Source organism: Tachypleus tridentatus, chromosome 6, assembly GCF_004210375.1.
Source record: "Tachypleus tridentatus isolate NWPU-2018 chromosome 6, ASM421037v1, whole genome shotgun sequence".
NCBI classification, from domain to species: Eukaryota; Metazoa; Arthropoda; class Merostomata; order Xiphosura; family Limulidae; genus Tachypleus; species Tachypleus tridentatus.
The window spans coordinates 18886298-18903296 of NC_134830.1; the positions used below are offsets into that span (position 1 = coordinate 18886298).

Consider the following 16999-nt stretch of genomic DNA (forward strand, 5'->3'; position numbering starts at 1 on the left):
CTGCCTAATCACCCCTATTGAGACGCATCAGTCTTACAGAAATTAGGTCATAACGCCCTCCTTTAATGATATATATACTGTAGAGGTGAAACTGTTATAGTACATTTAAGCGGAATAAATACATACTTAAGATCCTTATAACAACATAATGACGTCATTTAAACGTTGGTAACGAAAATAAAACAAAACTTGTAAATTCAACCACAAAGTTGCTTAACTTTGTAAGACTAGTTCACTACTATCTCTACCTTACTTTCAGCTAACTATTAATGCCTTAGGATATTGTTCTGTTGCTGAAACATAATGTGGAGTGATTTTTGTACACAGTTGGCACGTTTGCAAATAAATGTCTAAAACTAATTGCATTAAATTGGAGTAATTTGATGATAATGTAAATGATAATATGGGATAATAACTTAAATATTGCATAATATAAATTGCAGTAATTAAAAGTAAGAACCTGTTCAAGAATCACTTGTCCGATGTTTATGTTTCTTCATACGTTTGGCATCCAAGCTGTTCATCAAAGCTTACAAAATTTGGACATTATAAATAAATTCTATGTTTAACGTTAGCTGTGTGCTTGAGAAAAAAACAAAAAAAAACACAGTTTGTTACACCGTCTGCAGTTCTCATGAATTAAAATAAGTCTGTAAAACCACAGTTTCTTACACCGTCTGCAGTTCTCATGAATTAAAATAAGTCTGTAAAACTACAGTTTCTTACACCGTCTGCAGTTCTCATGAATTAAAATAAGTCTGTAAAACCACAGTTTCTTACACCGTCTGCAGTTCTCATGAATTAAAATAAGTCTGTAAAACCACAGTTTCTTACACCGTCTGCAGTTCTCATGAATTAAAATAAGTCTGTAAAACCAGTTTCTTACACGGTCTGCAGTTCTCATGAATTAAAATAAGTCTGTAAAACCACAGATTCTTACACGGTCTGCAGTTCTCGTGAATTAAAATAAGTCTGTAAAACCACAGTTTCTTACACGGTCTGCAGTTCTCATGAATTAAAATAAGTCTGTAAAACCACAGTTTCTTACACGGTCTGCAGTTCTCGTGAATTAAAATAAGTCTGTAAAACCACAGTTTCTTACACGGTCTGCAGTTCTCGTGAATTAAAATAAGTCTGTAAAACCACAGTTTCTTACACGGTCTGCAGTTCTCGTGAATTAAAATAAGTCTGTAAAACCACAGTTTCTTACACGGTCTGCAGTTCTCGTGAATTAAAATAAGTCTGTAAAACCACAGTTTCTTACACGGTCTGCAGTTCTCGTGAATTAAAATAAGTCTGTAAAACCACAGTTTCTTACACGGTCTGCAGTTCTCGTGAATTAAAATAAGTCTGTAAAACCACAGTTTCTTACACGGTCTGCAGTTCTCATGAATTAAAATAAGTCTGTAAAACCACAGTTTCTTACACGGTCTGCAGTTCTCATGAATTAAAATAAGTCTGTAAAACCACAGTTTCTTACACGGTCTGCAGTTCTCATGAATTAAAATAAGTCTGTAAAACCACAGTTTCTTACACGGTCTGCAGTTCTCATGAATTAAAATAAGTCTGTAAAACCACAGTTTCTTACACGGTCTGCAGTTCTCATGAATTAAAATAAGTCTGTAAAACCACAGTTTCTTACACGGTCTGCAGTTCTCATGAATTAAAATAAGTCTGTAAAACCACAGTTTCTTACACGGTCTGCAGTTCTCATGAATTAAAATAAGTCTGTAAAACCACAGTTTGTTACACCGTCTGCAGTTCTCATGAATTAAAATAAGTTTGTAAAACCACAGTTTCTTACACCGTCTGCAGTTCTCATGAATTAAAACTCCACACGCCTTCACTGATTTTATTAACCCTCTTTACACTGATATCCTTTGATTTTTACCCCCGTTAGTACAGAGGTATGTCTACGGATTTACAACGCTAAAAGAACAACAAACTCGATTTTAAATTAAATGCAGCGGGTTAATTTGGTTTGGCATGGCCAGGTGAGTTAAGGCGTAATCTGAGGGTCGCGGGTTCGAATCCCCGTCGCACTAAACATGCTTGCCCTTTCAGCCGTGGGGGCATTATGACGTTACGGTCAATCACACTATTCGTTGGTAAAAGAGTAGCCCAAGCGTTAGCGGTGGGTAGTGATGACTAGCTGCCTTCCTTCTAGTCTTGCACTGCTAAATTAGGAACGGCTAGCACAGATAGCCCTCGTGCAGCTTTGCGCGAAATTCAAACCATTGTTGTTGTTTTTTTTCTCTTCTCGCATTAGAAATACTTAATCTAACTATTTGGAACTTAGAGTGAATTTATTAAAAATTATATAATTTCCACTCAAAAAAACATCTTTTGCTGTGGTTTTTCTATATTTTTTTATAATAAGAAATCTCAACAATTTTGTTGTAAGACGTCAATTTGAAGTAATATTAAAACTAATTCCTTTCGTCTTAGCCCCCCGCTAGTACAGCGGTAAGCCTCCGGATTTACAACGCTAAAATGAGGGGTTCGATTCCCCTCGGTGGGATCAGCAGATAGCCCGATGTGGCTTTGCTATAAAAAAAAATATTTTCGTCTTACGATTTACGTGTTGCTGTTCATCAGAAAATTCAGTTTTATATATCCAATTATTATCAACCTGATCGATATTCAATAACGATTTTTGGCTGATTACAACAATTATCACTTTAGTCCATTATGGACTTAATCACCTTATAATAAAACAAATATGTGTAATTATCATTCTCTGCTTTGGATAGGTAGCAAAATCATGAACACAAAATATACGTGCATTACTTACAGTAGTGGCTCCTTGGAGATTTGCAGAAATGAAAGTTTGTTGTTGGTTCTTTTCTGCTTATTTTTGCGAATTACTCTGTTCAATATATTTGAAAAAAAAAATTACATGTTTATTTTTCTGGTTTCTTATGCACTTTAATGTCATATTTGGCGTTATTACTGGACTGTCTACATAGTTTTATTTTACATACACCAAGTGTTTTTACTGTGATTTTATTTTTTTAAACTATGGTTTCTGCAAAATTCATCCTTCTGTTACTTTATGGTCAGTATTTTATTTCGTTTCTCTCTGTTCACTTGGAGAATATATCCTGACATTAAATGTACCGAGTGTACTCAGGATGGCCTTATGATCGTTTTACATATTAAAGGCAGTTCGATGTAAAAATAAAGATAAAAGATATAACAAGTAAACTAACGAGTGTCTGAACTCAGGAAACAAGTACATTAAGTAATATCGAAGATTCAGAGCGCAGATAAGACATTTGTCAAAATGACATATAATCTGTCCAGCTTAAACACTAAATATAGTTATCTCAAATTATGACAAAAACAAGCAGCAAACGCAAAAAGAAACATTTAGATTTAGGTCCAGTTTCATACGTGGTTGTTTTTTAAATGGAAACTAGAACTATTAATTAATTATTAACATTCAAACCCTCTTGTTACTGTCAACTAAATTTCTTCATTTTCAGCCCATATTTATATAAAGAATAATTCCTTCACAGTGATAATCTAAAAAAACCCATTAGAACGTCACAAATAATAAAGACGAATCTATATCAAATTCTGTAACTCTACGCTTATATATTTATTGCCAAGTTAACAAATAGTATCATCTGCACATTTCCACTGAGATGTTAAACATGTAGCCGTATTAATTCCAGTGTCTCTGGAACTATATCATCCTAGGTAGTTGCATCTAGTATTATGTGTTTCCAGAATTTTGTTTGGTTTGCTTGGAATTTATCGCAAAGCTACACGAGGGCTATCTGCCCTATCAGCACCTAATTTAGCAGTGCAATACTAGAGGGAAGGCAGCTAGTCATCACCACCCACCACCATCTCTAAGGATACTCTTTTACCAATGAATGGTTGGATTGACCGTAACATTATAACGCCCCCGTGGCTGAATGGGCAAGCATGTTTGGTGCGAAGGGGATTCGAACCCGCGATCCTCAGATTACGAGTCGAGTGCCTTAACTACCTAGCCATACCGGGCCTATTTCCAGAATTAACTTGTCTCTGTAACAAGCGAATATCAGGGTAGCTACATCTTGGATAACGTATTTCCAGAATTAACAATGTTTCTGGAATCATCCCATTCCAGGATAGCGTATTTTCAGAATTAAACAAAAACGTCTTACAAGTAATAATTTTGAGACAGAACAATAAACAAATAGAACTGAACGCTAAGTCCCATCCAACATCTAGAATCCCACATGAAAATATCGACTTTTTTTATGTTCGTATGTGTTTATGTGCTTATCTAATGGTAAGCAAAAATAAGAAAAACAAAAAGTGAAATATTGAATGACAGTGACAACGTTAAACTTCTCAGGAAATTACAGATTCCAGTTTCATAAGTCAGAGATAAATATACAATTAAAGTCCATATAAGTTGACGGAAATACACGAGTCTGCAAGTAAAGAGAGAGAAGAGGTACGCAAAGTTTTAAAATCCATTGAACTTGAAATTACTGTTTAATTAATAAAAATTTCCAAAGGATGAGATGTTAAACATGTAGTCGGAATAAATACTTTTTTTTTTCAATTTGTATTATGCTAAAATCGCGAAAAAAAAATAGGGAAACGGTACATTAATAAAATAGGAACTTTGATCGGACTTTCATATGACTATAAATTTACAAGACGAGAACAAAAGGAAATCAGCATACTTCTCGTCTACCTAGAAGTAAATCCGACGTAAAATGTTCCGATAAAATAACGAAACATTAATAGTAACACTAATTAAACCGGATGATGCATGATTCAGTAGAACATCTTTAAACCTCGTTGTAAACTATAAACAACAGAATAACTTGTACGTGATAACTTTCTTTATCTGATAGGACTGTGTTTATCAAAAGAAAAACAGTATCAACTTATTTAGTGTTTTTTTGTCAAAGAGGTCTCTACGGTTGCTCAGCGATAAGCTTAGGAGCCTATAAGCTAAAATTTGGGTTTGATCCCTAAGGTAGGCACAGCACTGTGTTTAACAACTAAAACAAAAAATAACTATAACAAGTTTTTTAAAGGCCCATTTAAACGCACGTGAGCGTGAACAGGATTTCTCAGCAGGTACTAAATTATTTAAAATTTTCATAATGAGTATGTGTGTACCTCTCATAAATAGTATGGCTGGAGAGGATTTGTTTGTTTGTTTATTTTGGAATTTCGCACAAAGCTACTCGAGGGCTATCTGTGCTAGCCGTCCCTAATTTAGCAGTGTAAGACTAGAGGGAAGGCAGCTAGTCATCACCACCCACTGCCAACTCTTGGGCTACTCTTTTACCAACGAATAGTGGGATTGACCGTCACATTTTAACGTCCCCACGGAGGGCGAGCATGTTTAGCGCGACGCGGGCGCGAACCCGCGACCCTCCGATTACGAGTGCGTAAAATAATGTGAAATTCATCAGCTAAAGTAAAAGCTGCCTCTGAAACTTTTACCCACAACACAATGTTATGTTTGAGGCAAAAAAGAAATGGACAAAAACATGTTTGTTTTAAATAAATCAGTTGCAAGATCTTGACTTAGTTGTTGTTGCATGTTATTTATAAATTCTATGTTGTTGAATTTCCGTATTTTCATTATTTCCTTATTACGATTATAACGGATTTACTGTTACACATTTGTTTTAATATCTGCGTGTGTTTCAGTTTGATGCATGTTGGATGTGTATTGCGCAAGTCCTGCCTGTTCTTCAAATTTGTAGAAAATTCTCGACCGTTAGAATCATCAAGGTACGATGAGCGTTAAGAACTAGAAACGTGGTTGTCAGTATTGTTACCAACTCAACTTTCTAGAACATCGCCTTAAAGTATGTAAATCAACGCTCCAAGCGCCAAGCACAGTAATAGAATATTGTTTGGTCTCTAGATTCAGTGTACTATAAGCCTCGGAAATTGTAATTAACGCTCAGTTATCGGGAAAATACAGATATTTGATAGATTACGAGCCGTTGGGCTTCAGAGAATGAACTTCGAACGTTTGTATTTCCACGAAGCTATTACACAACTTCAGCAGAAAAAAAACTCACGCACGAAGTGGATCTGTGTGTCAACATAAAAGTAATTTCCACTTCTTGAACCTGGACTGTCGATAAAACATTTAGTTCTGGACCAGACAGAATATTGTTTGTGAATTTGTAAAATGTGTTTATATTAATAATTATTTGTAATAATCATTACTAGAAATTATACTGTTGTTTTGTTGTATAATAAAATATGTTTGTGTTATGAAAGAAAATGGTGTGTGTTTATCAAACGTGTTGCAAAATATAAATTTAATACATATTAACACTTAATTCACTTCCAAATTAAAATTTCCGGCTATTTGAAATCTTAATACCGAGTGTAGATAACACAGTAAATCGGAGACTCGTCCGCGATAAACTATAATATATAACACGATAAGCAAGTGTATACCGAAACGGATTTTAAACAATGTTTGGAACTATGAACTCTGAAGCATGCGATAATGGAGGTGAAAACACGGCAGTGCATTACAAAGTAGAAAAACAAAAGTCGGATTTTTTGAAAGCTCATATTTTATCATCTTAAATCTCCCATTGTTTGTCGAGATAATAACAGTAATAGAAAATATATATTAGCAAATGAATATGCTTGACATTCACCACCTTCTTCTTATATATGTATAAACTTTCATATTTTGTTTCACTTCCCAACTGATATCTTCTTCAGGTAAGGCTCTTTGAACAATATGCAACGTTCTTTCTCTAAAAATGACCGTTTAAGGAGTAATGTAATAATATTAAAGTGATTATGAAATAAATGTTCAAAATATTTATTTATTAAATACGAATACCTACGTAATAAGCTTGAAACAACAACGCAAAGTTGTATTATACGGTTCTAAACTACAACCATGGCATGGCCAGGTGGGTTAAGGTACTCGACTCTTAATTTGAGGGTCACGGGTTCGAATCTTCGTTGCACCAAATATGCTTGCTCTTTCAGCCGTGGGGGAGTTTTAATGTGACGGTCAATTCCCATTATTCGTTGGTGAAAGAGTAGTCCAAGAGTTGGCAGTTGGTGGTGATGACTAGCTGCCTTCCCTCTAGTCTAACACTGCTAAATTAGGGACGGCTAGAGCAGATAGCCCTCGAGTAGCTTTGCGCGAAATTCAAAACAAACCATTAAACATAACATGAAACGAGAAAGCAACGTTTGTTTTGATGAAAGCCATAATTCTCAGTTTTGTTCACCACAAATAGGTGATTTTAATAAATAAAACTGGAATTGTTCAGTTTGTTGCTTCCAAATAAATTTCAAAGCTACAAACTGTTTATTTCGTTGTCACTCACAACGAATTTGAAACGCGTAAAGTGCCTCTCACAATTAATATTAAATCTGCAAAACACTTTCGTTTACTTACCTTACACTATGAAGTACAAACTTGTAAAATACAGTAAGTTTGTTCACTATTATTTTCAAATCTCTAGAACACGTTCATTTTGCTTCCTCTCACCATGACTTTAAAACATTCAAAACAAGTTAATTTTGCTGCCGTTCGCCATTATAATTGTCAAAATAACTGAATTTTTTTTGCTTCCTACCACGCATTTGAAAACCTTAAAACACGATAACTGTGATGCTTCTAACAATAAATACGAAATCTGTAAACAACGTTTATTTTGTTGCCTCTCATCTTCAATTTCAAGTCTCCAGAACATAGTAGTTTTATTCTCTCTTACCTTCAATTTCAAATCTGTAAAAAGCTCTATTCTTTTACCCCTCACTGCAAACTTCAAATCTCTAAAACACGTTAGCCTTGTTGACTCATACATGAATTGCAGATTTATAAAATGAGTTTACTTTGCTGCTTCTCTCAGTGGTTGTTGTTGCCGTTTGTTATTATGCACAAAGCTATACAAAGGGCTATCCGAGCTCTTCCCACCACAGGTATCGAAACCCGGTTTCTTGCAGGAAAAATCCGCAGATATGCCACTGTGCCACTGGGGGTGCCTCTCATAATAAACGTCAATTAGGTAAAACGTATTCGTTTTTTCTCTCTTACTATAAATTCTAATTCTGTAGTATCTATTTGTTTATTTTTGCTTTTACAAGGCTAAACACAGAGTTTGATTCCGTGCGGTTGAACAAGTACGAATAGCCTATTTTGTAGCTTTTAATAACAATAATAAAACACTGTTTACACGTTTTACTGCTTCTCCTCATTAATTAGAAGTCAGTAGAACACATTAATTAGTTTTGGCCTCTCACAATTCACTTGAAATACTTACAATGTATTCATTATGAAAGGCGTCAAAATTAATACAAACTTCATAAAACATTCTCTCTGTTGCTTCTCACTGTCTTTGCTGTCTCTCAAATATGTATAACCTTGTCGTCTCGTACAACGTATTTTAAACCTATAAAAATGTTAATTTCAAATTCTTGGTGAGGATAAATAAAATAAATGTATTATTGCAGATTTTTAATTGACGATAAGAAGTTACAACAAGATTATAGTTTGCACCAAAACTATCGTATTTTAGACAGCTGAATTATCGGTGAAAGGCAACTGAAAGACGTAATGAGAGTAAAGAAAAACCTGGTTTTACAGACTTGAAATTGATGGTAAGAGACTACAAAACTAATATGATTGATATGTTTGAAGTTTATTGAGAAAAGGAATGAAATTCAATAGTTTTACATATTTGATATTTCTGATGAGAAACATGATTATTTACACGTTTCAGGCTCGGCATGGCCTGATGGTTAAGGTACTCGACTCGTAATCTGATGGTCGCGGGTTCGAATCCCGTCGCACCAAACATGCTCGCCCTTTCAGCCGTGGGGGCGTTATAATGTGACGGTTAATTCCCACTATTCGTTGGTGAAAGAGTAGTCCAAGAGTTGGCGGCGAGTGGTGATGCCTAGCTGCCTTCCCTCTAGTCTTACACTGCTAAATTAGGGACGACTAGCACAGATAGCCGCCCCCCGCTAGTACAGCGGTATGTCTCCGGATTTATAACGCTAAAATCAGGGGTTCGATTCCCCTCGGTGGGCTGAGCAGATAGCCTTTGTGGCTTTGCTAAAAGAAAACACACACACACAGATAGCCCTCGAGTAGCTTTGCGAGAAATTCAAACCAAACCAAACATGTTTCACAAATTTAAAATTAATGATAAAAGACGATAAAGTTAGTGTCTTATGAATTTGAAATTCTGGATGAAAGGTGAAATATAAATGTATTTTATATTTGTAAAATGCATTCGTTTTACTTACTCTCGTAACGAATTTTAAATTAGTAAAATCGTTTGTTTTCTTGAATTCTACTATAAATTTCAAGTCTGAAAATCACGTTTATTATTGTATGTCACGTGTATTTCATTTTATTGTTTGTTTGGAATTAAGCACAAAGCTACACAATGGGCTATCTGTGCTCTGCCCACCACAGGTATCGAAACCCGTTTTCTAGCGAAGTGTGTCCGCAGATATACCGCTCTGCCAGTAGGGGCATTTCACTTTATAAAATAAATCATTTTGTTCCTTCTAGCTTGTGAAATACTGTCACTTTATTGCCCGCTTACAACGATGTGAAAATACCTGCACTTCATGGCCTTTCAACGTGAGTTTCGAATGTGTAAAACATTTTCGGTTAAGTACCTTATACCATGTTCTCAACTCTGTAGAACACATTCGTTTCCTTGCTTGTGGCCATGGGTTTCAAATCGTGAAACAAGTCAAAGTTTCAAAGCTGTAAAACGTATTTATTCCCTCTCACCCGAACTTCACTATGCAAAAAAAAAAAAAAAATAAAATTGTTGCTTCTCACTAAAGATTTGAACACTATGAAAAACGTCCATTTTAGTGCCTGTGTGTTTCCTTATAAGAAAGCCACATTGGGCTATCTGCTGAGTCCATCGAGGAGAATCGAACCCCCTGATTTCAACGTTGTAAATCCGTAGACTTATCGTTGTACTAACGTTTAGTGTCTGTCACCGTCTGTTCAATTGAAGAAAACGTTCGGTTTCTTGTACCTTAACAATGAATTTCAAATCTTTAATGGACGTTTCTCTAGTTTTCACTTATAGTAAAACATATATTCATAAATTACCTTAGATTTGTTTCGTCTCAACTTGATATTTACAGTTTTATACATGTTCCTTTTATCATCCCTCACAATGAATTTTGCCCCCCGGTAGTACAGTAGTAAGTCTACGGAATTACAACGCTAAAATCAGGGATTCGATTCCCCTCGATGGGCTCAGCAGATGGCCCGATGTGGCTTTGCTATAAGAAAACACACACACAATGAATTTCATATCTGTAAAATATATTTGTTTTTCGCTTCGTAGATCTTAAAGCTGCAAAACACGTTCACTTTATCATCATACATCTCATCATTAATTTTGCTATGTAAAACACGTTCCTTTTGTTGATAAACACTATACATTACACGTTCATTTTGTTGCTAAACACTATACATTTCCACTTAATAAAATATCTTCATTTTAGTGCTTGCTACAAAGAATTCAAAAACTTCAAAACACGATCGTTTTCTTGTCTCTTGCATAAACTTATAGATGAAAACAAGTTCTAGTTTTTTTGTTTCATGTAACGGATTTCAAACCTGTAAAACACGTTTAATTATTTACTGCATATCATAATGAATTTAAATTTTTTAAATACATTCATTTTGTTACCTCTCAACGTGAATTCCTACTCATCAAAACAAGTTCGTTTTCTTTCCTCTCACCAATCTGTTTGTTTGTTTATTTTTGAAATTTCGCGCAAAGCTACACTAGCCGTCCCTAATTTAGCAACGTAAGACTAGAGGGACCCTCAGATTGCAAGTCGAGTGTCTTAACCACCTGGCCATGTCGGACCGTTTGTTTTGAAGCCTCTGACAGTGAATTTCGAATCTCTAAAACACTTAAGTTTATGTAATCGTACCACAAATGTAAACTTTGAAAAATATAATGACTTCACCAACACCATGAATTTTTTCTAAGACTCATCACAGTTTGTGTGTCATAACGACTTTTACATTTTCAAAAATGTGTTCATTTTGTTTCTTTACGTCATGAATTTCATTTTTATAATCAGGTTTGGTTTGTTGCCAATCACAACAAATTCCAAATATGTAAGACATGTTCGCATTTGTTTGTTTGTTTGTTTGTTTGTTGTTGTTTTGCATCTTACGATGAATTTTAAACCCGTAAAGACTCCGTCTGCATCTCTCTATCAAAAATTACAAGTGTGTAAAATGTGTTTGACTTGTGTCGTTTCACATTTACTTTTAAATTCTAAATCACGTATCATCCCTCATAATGAATATCAAATTTTAAAAATACATTCGTCTTCTTCGCTTTTACCATGTGTATATAATCTGCTGAACAAGTTTGTTTTGTTGCTTCTTACCACGAACTTCAACTTCATAAAATATCTTCGTTTTAGTGTCTTTTACAAATTAAATTTTGCAAAATAAGGTCATTTTATTTTTTCTTCCACTAATTTTAAACATGTAAAACTCATTCGTTGTATAGCTTCTCACCGCTAATTTTAAAATTGCAAAATATGTGAATTTCGTGGAACCTGACTTTAATTTTCAAATCTGAAAAAACGGATTGTTTGATTTTCATATCACGATGAATTTAACACCTGAAAACAAATTTATTTACTTGTCTCTTAACACGTATTAAAATCTCTAAAAAAATCCTTTTGTTTCTAATTAGGAATTCCAACTCTCTAAATCATTCCTTTTGTTTCTAATTAGGAATTCCAACTCTCTAAATCATTCCTTTTGTTTCTAATTAGGAATTCCAACTCTCTAAATCATTCCTTTTGTTTCTAATTAGGAATTCCAACTCTCTAAATCATTCCTTTTGTTTCTAATTAGGAATTCCAACTCTCTAAAACATTCCTTTTGTTTCTAATTAGGAATTCCAACTCTCTAAAACATTCCTTTTGTTTCTAATTAGGAATTCCAACTCTCTAAAACATTCCTTTTGTTTCTAATTAGGAATTCCAACTCTCTAAATCATTCCTTTTGTTTCTAATTAGGAATTCCAACTCTCTAAATCATTCCTTTTGTTTCTAATTAGGAATTCCAACTCTCTAAATCATTCCTTTTGTTTCTAATTAGGAATTCCAACTCTCTAAATCATTCCTTTTGTTTCTAATTAGGAATTCCAACTCTCTAAATCATTCCTTTTGTTTCTAATTAGGAATTCCAACTCTCTAAAACATTCGTTTTGATGCCTCTAAAAAGTAGCTTTAAATCTGTAAATTACATGTATGATTTGGTGTTTCTCCTTTTAAATTTTAAAAGTATAAAACACATTATTTTACTGCATTTTACAATGAATTTCATTTTTGTAAAAGACATACGTTTGGTTGCTTCTTGCTTTAGTGTATGTTACAATGAATTTAAACTCTGCAAAACATGATCAGTTTCTTGCCTTTTACATGAAGTTTAAAGATGAAAACACATTCGTTTTGTTACCTTTTCACCACGAAGTTTAATTTTCCAAAACACATTCGTTTTAATGCCTCTAAACTTTAACTCAAAAGTTATATTTTGATCCCTGCCACGATAAATTTCAAATCTGTAAAATACCTTTGTCCTGCTTCTCTCACTATGGCCCTCTGGCGGTTGAGTGATAAGTATAAGAGCTTATAATATTAAAGTATGCTTCGACACTCGAAGTGAGAATGCCACAGACAGCCTACTGTGTAGCTTGGGCTAAAGCAAACAAAAATCTCTCACTAGGATGTTCGAATATATTAAATACGACTCTTTGTTTCTTCTCCCAATAGAACCTCATCGGTAAGTCTCGAGGCTTATAATACTAAAAACCAAGTTTCAGTACCTGTAGTGGATACAACACAGATAGTCCTTGATGTACCTTTGTACTTAACAATAAGCAAATAAAAAAAAAATTTGTTCTCACCATGAATTTTACGTTTGTAAAACACTTTTGTTTCAATACAAATTCAAATCTGTAAAATACTTACATTTCGTTTCTTCTCACTGTGAATTTAAAATCTGTAAATTACGCTGGTTTACTGTCTTTTACCAAGAATTTCATATATGTAATACACCTTCTACTTTCACTGCTTCTCACGATGTTTCCACTGTGTGAAACATGTTCGTTTTTGAATTCCTTGCCTCTTCAAAACAAATTCCATTTCGTTGAAACACATTCACATTCTTGCCTCTCACCATGTATTTCCAGCCCGAAGAATAAGTTTTGTTGTCTCTTACGATGAATTACAAATCTGTATAACATATTATTTTTCTTGCCTTTTACAACGAATTTAAAAGTTATAAAAAAAAACTTCAAAATTATTGTCTCTCCAGACATTCAATCTGTCAAATACTTTCATTTTTTTGCTTTTCATCATTAATTTCACCTCCTAAAAATAATTTAACTGTTTTGCCTTTCACCACGTATTTCCAATATGCAGAATAGGACAATTTGGTTGTCTCTTACATTGAAGTTTACGTCTGTAAAACAAGTTTCTTAAACTTAGTTGTCTTTGTTTTGTTGTTGTTTTTTTTTTAATTTCGCACAAAGCTACTCGAGGGCTATTTGCGCTAGCCGTCCCTAATTAAGCAGTGTAAGACTAGAGGAAAGGCAGCTAGTCATTACCACCCACCGTCAACTCTTGAGCTACTCTTTTACCAACGAAGAGTGGGATTGACCGTAACATTATAATGCCCCAACGGCTGAAAGGGCGAGCGTGTTTGGCGCGACGGGGGATGCGAGCTCGCGACCTTCAGATTAGGAGTCGTATGCCTTAAGACGTTTGGCCATGCCAGGCCTACTTGCTTGTCACCTGTATTTCCACTTTGTTAAACAAGTTAGTTTTGTTGCTTCTTACCTTAAATTTCAACCGTGTAAAAGGTTCGTTTTAGTGCATGTCAAAATGAATTTAAACTTTGCAAAAAAATGATCACTTTCTTGTTTTTAGACCAATTTCAAATCTATAAAACACGTTTGTTTAGTTGCTTCTCATCATGTATTGTACTCGGTATAACTTGCTTTCCTTCTCTCTTGCAATGATTTTCAGATCTGTAAAATATGATCATTTTTTCCGTCTTAACATAAGTTTTAATTCTTCAATAGTTCATTTCTTATCTCTCACCATGAATTTTCAACCTGTAGAAAAAGTTGGTTTTGTGACCCCTCACAATTTACTACAAATATTTAAAAGACATTTGTTTTGTTATTCCATACCATAAATATCAAACCAGCAACTTATATTTAGTTATTGCCTCCAACTACCAATTTCAAATATATATGGCTTTTGTCGCTGCTGACCACAATGTCAAATATGAAAAACATGAGATTATTTAAATTCCTCTCACCATGGAGAAAACATGTTCGTTTTTTACCTCTCTCCATTGAATTTCAAATCCGTAAGACATGTTAAAATCAACAAAACGCCCTCTTTGTTTCTTGTTATCATGAATTTCATATCTCAGAACGTTCATTTTTTTCCGTCTCACCACGAATTCCTAACCTGTAAAACACGTTTTGTTGTTTCTCACAATAAACATCAGATGTTTAAAATAAAACAATTTCATCTCGTTACCTCTCACCATGAATTTCAAATCCGTAAACTAAGCTTATTTTGTTACTCATATAACATGAACTTTACTGTAATTTCTAGACAGTCATACAGTCTTACCGTGTATGCCCCAAGTGGCACAGTGGCATATCTGCGGACTCACACCACTAGAAACCGAGATTAATTATTACCATATAACCCCATGTTTTGTATATTATTCAATTAAAAAAACAGCAGTCAACACGAAGGTACTTCAACAGCGCGAAATTTCATTACAAGTGTATTAAAGTGACTTCGTAAATCAGAGCTTCATGTGATAATTCATTCAATTTAACGCAGCGAACCTGTTTATTCTAAGCTGATTCCATTCAAAGATTAATTATCTATAATTATGCTTTTTATACAAAGGAAAATTTATTCACCTTGTAATTAAATCATTGAACTTAAATATGGTCTCACCAAGACATTTAAAATACTTGTTAAGGGTTGTTAAGATCAGATATTAATTTTTGCAACGAACAAATAAAAATTATTAATTAAAATATTCTACTAATTACCATAATTTCACAGTAACTTTATATAAATAATGCAGGCGACATATGCTCACGGATCCCCTTAATAAGTAGCATAATATTTAAACATGAACCTAGGAAATCCAAAAAACTAAGTTTTGATAAAAACTGACATGAACTTAGAAATCTCTTCCAGTCTTCTTGACCTCTAATATCTTATAATGTTATACAAATGTATTTGATTCACTAAACAAAGTGTGTAGTATTTTAAAGCTACAATGTCACGAAAAATGTAAAGAAATTCTTTAAATTTTCTAACCTCGTTACTTAAGTTTCCAGTTTCACACGCAAAAGTAAAAGTGAAACTGTCTTTCGTGAACTAGTTTAAACATGTGTTGATAGACATTCTAAGCATGTTTTAAGGATATTTACTATATAAAACAATGTTCGTTTAAGGCTTAAGCGTAAATATGTTTTTAGAACTTAGAGTACAGTTTTTCGTGTTTTTTTTTTCCATTTGCGAAATGTAAAATACCGCTCCGTCTAACATAACTATGATGAGGCTTAACAACATCACTGTGAGTTCACTTATACTTTGTTTTTGTTTAAGAGCTGTACCCTCGCAGCGATCAAATCTGAATATTAGCTCTATAAAACCTCAATATTACAACCTAATCACTGAGGTGCCCCACGTATGTTTAAACAAAACAAATATATTCAAATAAAAATAGTAAAATAAACTGTGTTTTCTTTACTACTTTAACCTCAACGTTATCAATAAGCACTGTAGATATATTATCAATGCCAAGAAAAGCGTAGTTGTAATTTGACTACAGTCCACACCAAGAGCGTTATGTACACAAGTAGACAAACATATACAAGCCTATCAATGTATATACTATCTCTGTCTAACAAAAAAAAAAAAAAAAGTAAAGTAGTGACCCTCTCTGTCAACAGCTGATATACTAACCTCAATTCTATTACTTGTATTAGAATGTAAGTGGGTCAGCCCTTACTTATATATTATATCTTGAATTATAGACTTTAATAACTGACAGAAGAAACCTTCAGATGATGGAATATAGGTCAGAGAGAACGCTTTTGGTTTTACTTACTACGTAGAGCCCAGGATTCCTCTCTATGAGTTGCGAGTGCCAACAAGTGAGAAGCACGAGCACACGGCTCACTGATGTTGACTTTTGGGCCTGCCTGGAGATTTCCGAAGAATTTTTTGTAGAACAGGATGGTAGAAAAAGGTGCAGGTGACGTATTCTGAAGTAGTATATTGGAGATATTCAAATACAGTGGTTCTTGTTCTCTATAGTGCGAAGATGCCCCGAACTGGAGACCACATAGATATAAGAATACAAGTACTTGTATAGCCATTCCCTCTGGTATTACCATCTAAACTGAAGAGAAACAAACGACTACGTAAATGATGATAGAAAAAGAAAAAAAGAAAGACGTCTATTTCCAATACCACTGTCCGATTGTGTCAAGTGTAATATAGTATTTTGTTATCGGTGCACGATATTAAAGCGTTTTATACTAGGTGTTGTGTCAAAGTTTGTTTCGTTCTTATTGGTAGTCTCTTTAAAAACTGTCGCAGCTTCCACCAATGTTCATGAAGCTCCACCTTCTAACAGTCACGCGAGGGTTTATCACACCTTAAGGATAATATTAACCATGCTGAGATCTTCTGATAAGCTTGGTTTGTTTTGAATTTTGCGCAAAGCTTTTTGTTTGTTTGTTTGTTTTTGAATTTCGCACAAAGCTACTCGAGGGCTATCTGTGCTAGCCGTCCCTAATTTAGCAGTGTAAGACTAGAGGGAAGGCAGCTAGTCATCACCACCCACCGCCGACTCTTGGGCTACTCTTTTACCAACGAATAGTGGGATTGACCGTCACGTTATAACGCCCCC

At 34.3% G+C, this 16999-nt stretch overlaps 1 protein-coding gene and 1 long non-coding RNA gene across 2 annotated transcripts; one reads left to right on the plus strand and one right to left on the minus strand.

Annotated features, from left to right (window-relative positions):
- The first annotated feature begins 6585 nt into the window (after positions 1-6585).
- On the plus strand, positions 6586-16628 carry LOC143252038 (uncharacterized). Its single transcript, XR_013028799.1, has 2 exons — positions 6586-6720; positions 16119-16628. It is a non-coding gene; the product is annotated as an uncharacterized LOC143252038 (long non-coding RNA).
- LOC143252037 (uncharacterized) lies at positions 6627-16481 on the minus strand. Its single transcript, XM_076503585.1, has 2 exons — positions 16193-16481; positions 6627-6755 (listed from the first exon to the last, which is right to left on the minus strand). The coding sequence occupies exons 1-2, from the start codon at positions 16479-16481 to the stop codon at positions 6694-6696; spliced, it is 351 nt and encodes a 116-aa protein (XP_076359700.1). The 3' UTR covers positions 6627-6693.
- Positions 16629-16999: the final 371 nt, after the last annotated feature.

Excerpts from the sequence above, each read along its gene's own strand:
- LOC143252037 (XM_076503585.1), bottom strand. The coding sequence starts at position 16,481 with ATGGTAATACCAGAGGGAATGGCTATACAAGTACTTGTATTCTTATAT. Across the intron at positions 6,756-16,192 it reads GGAATCCTGGGCTCTACGTA|AGAAAGAACGTTGCATATTG; the intron begins GTAAGTAAAACC and ends GGTCATTTTTAG.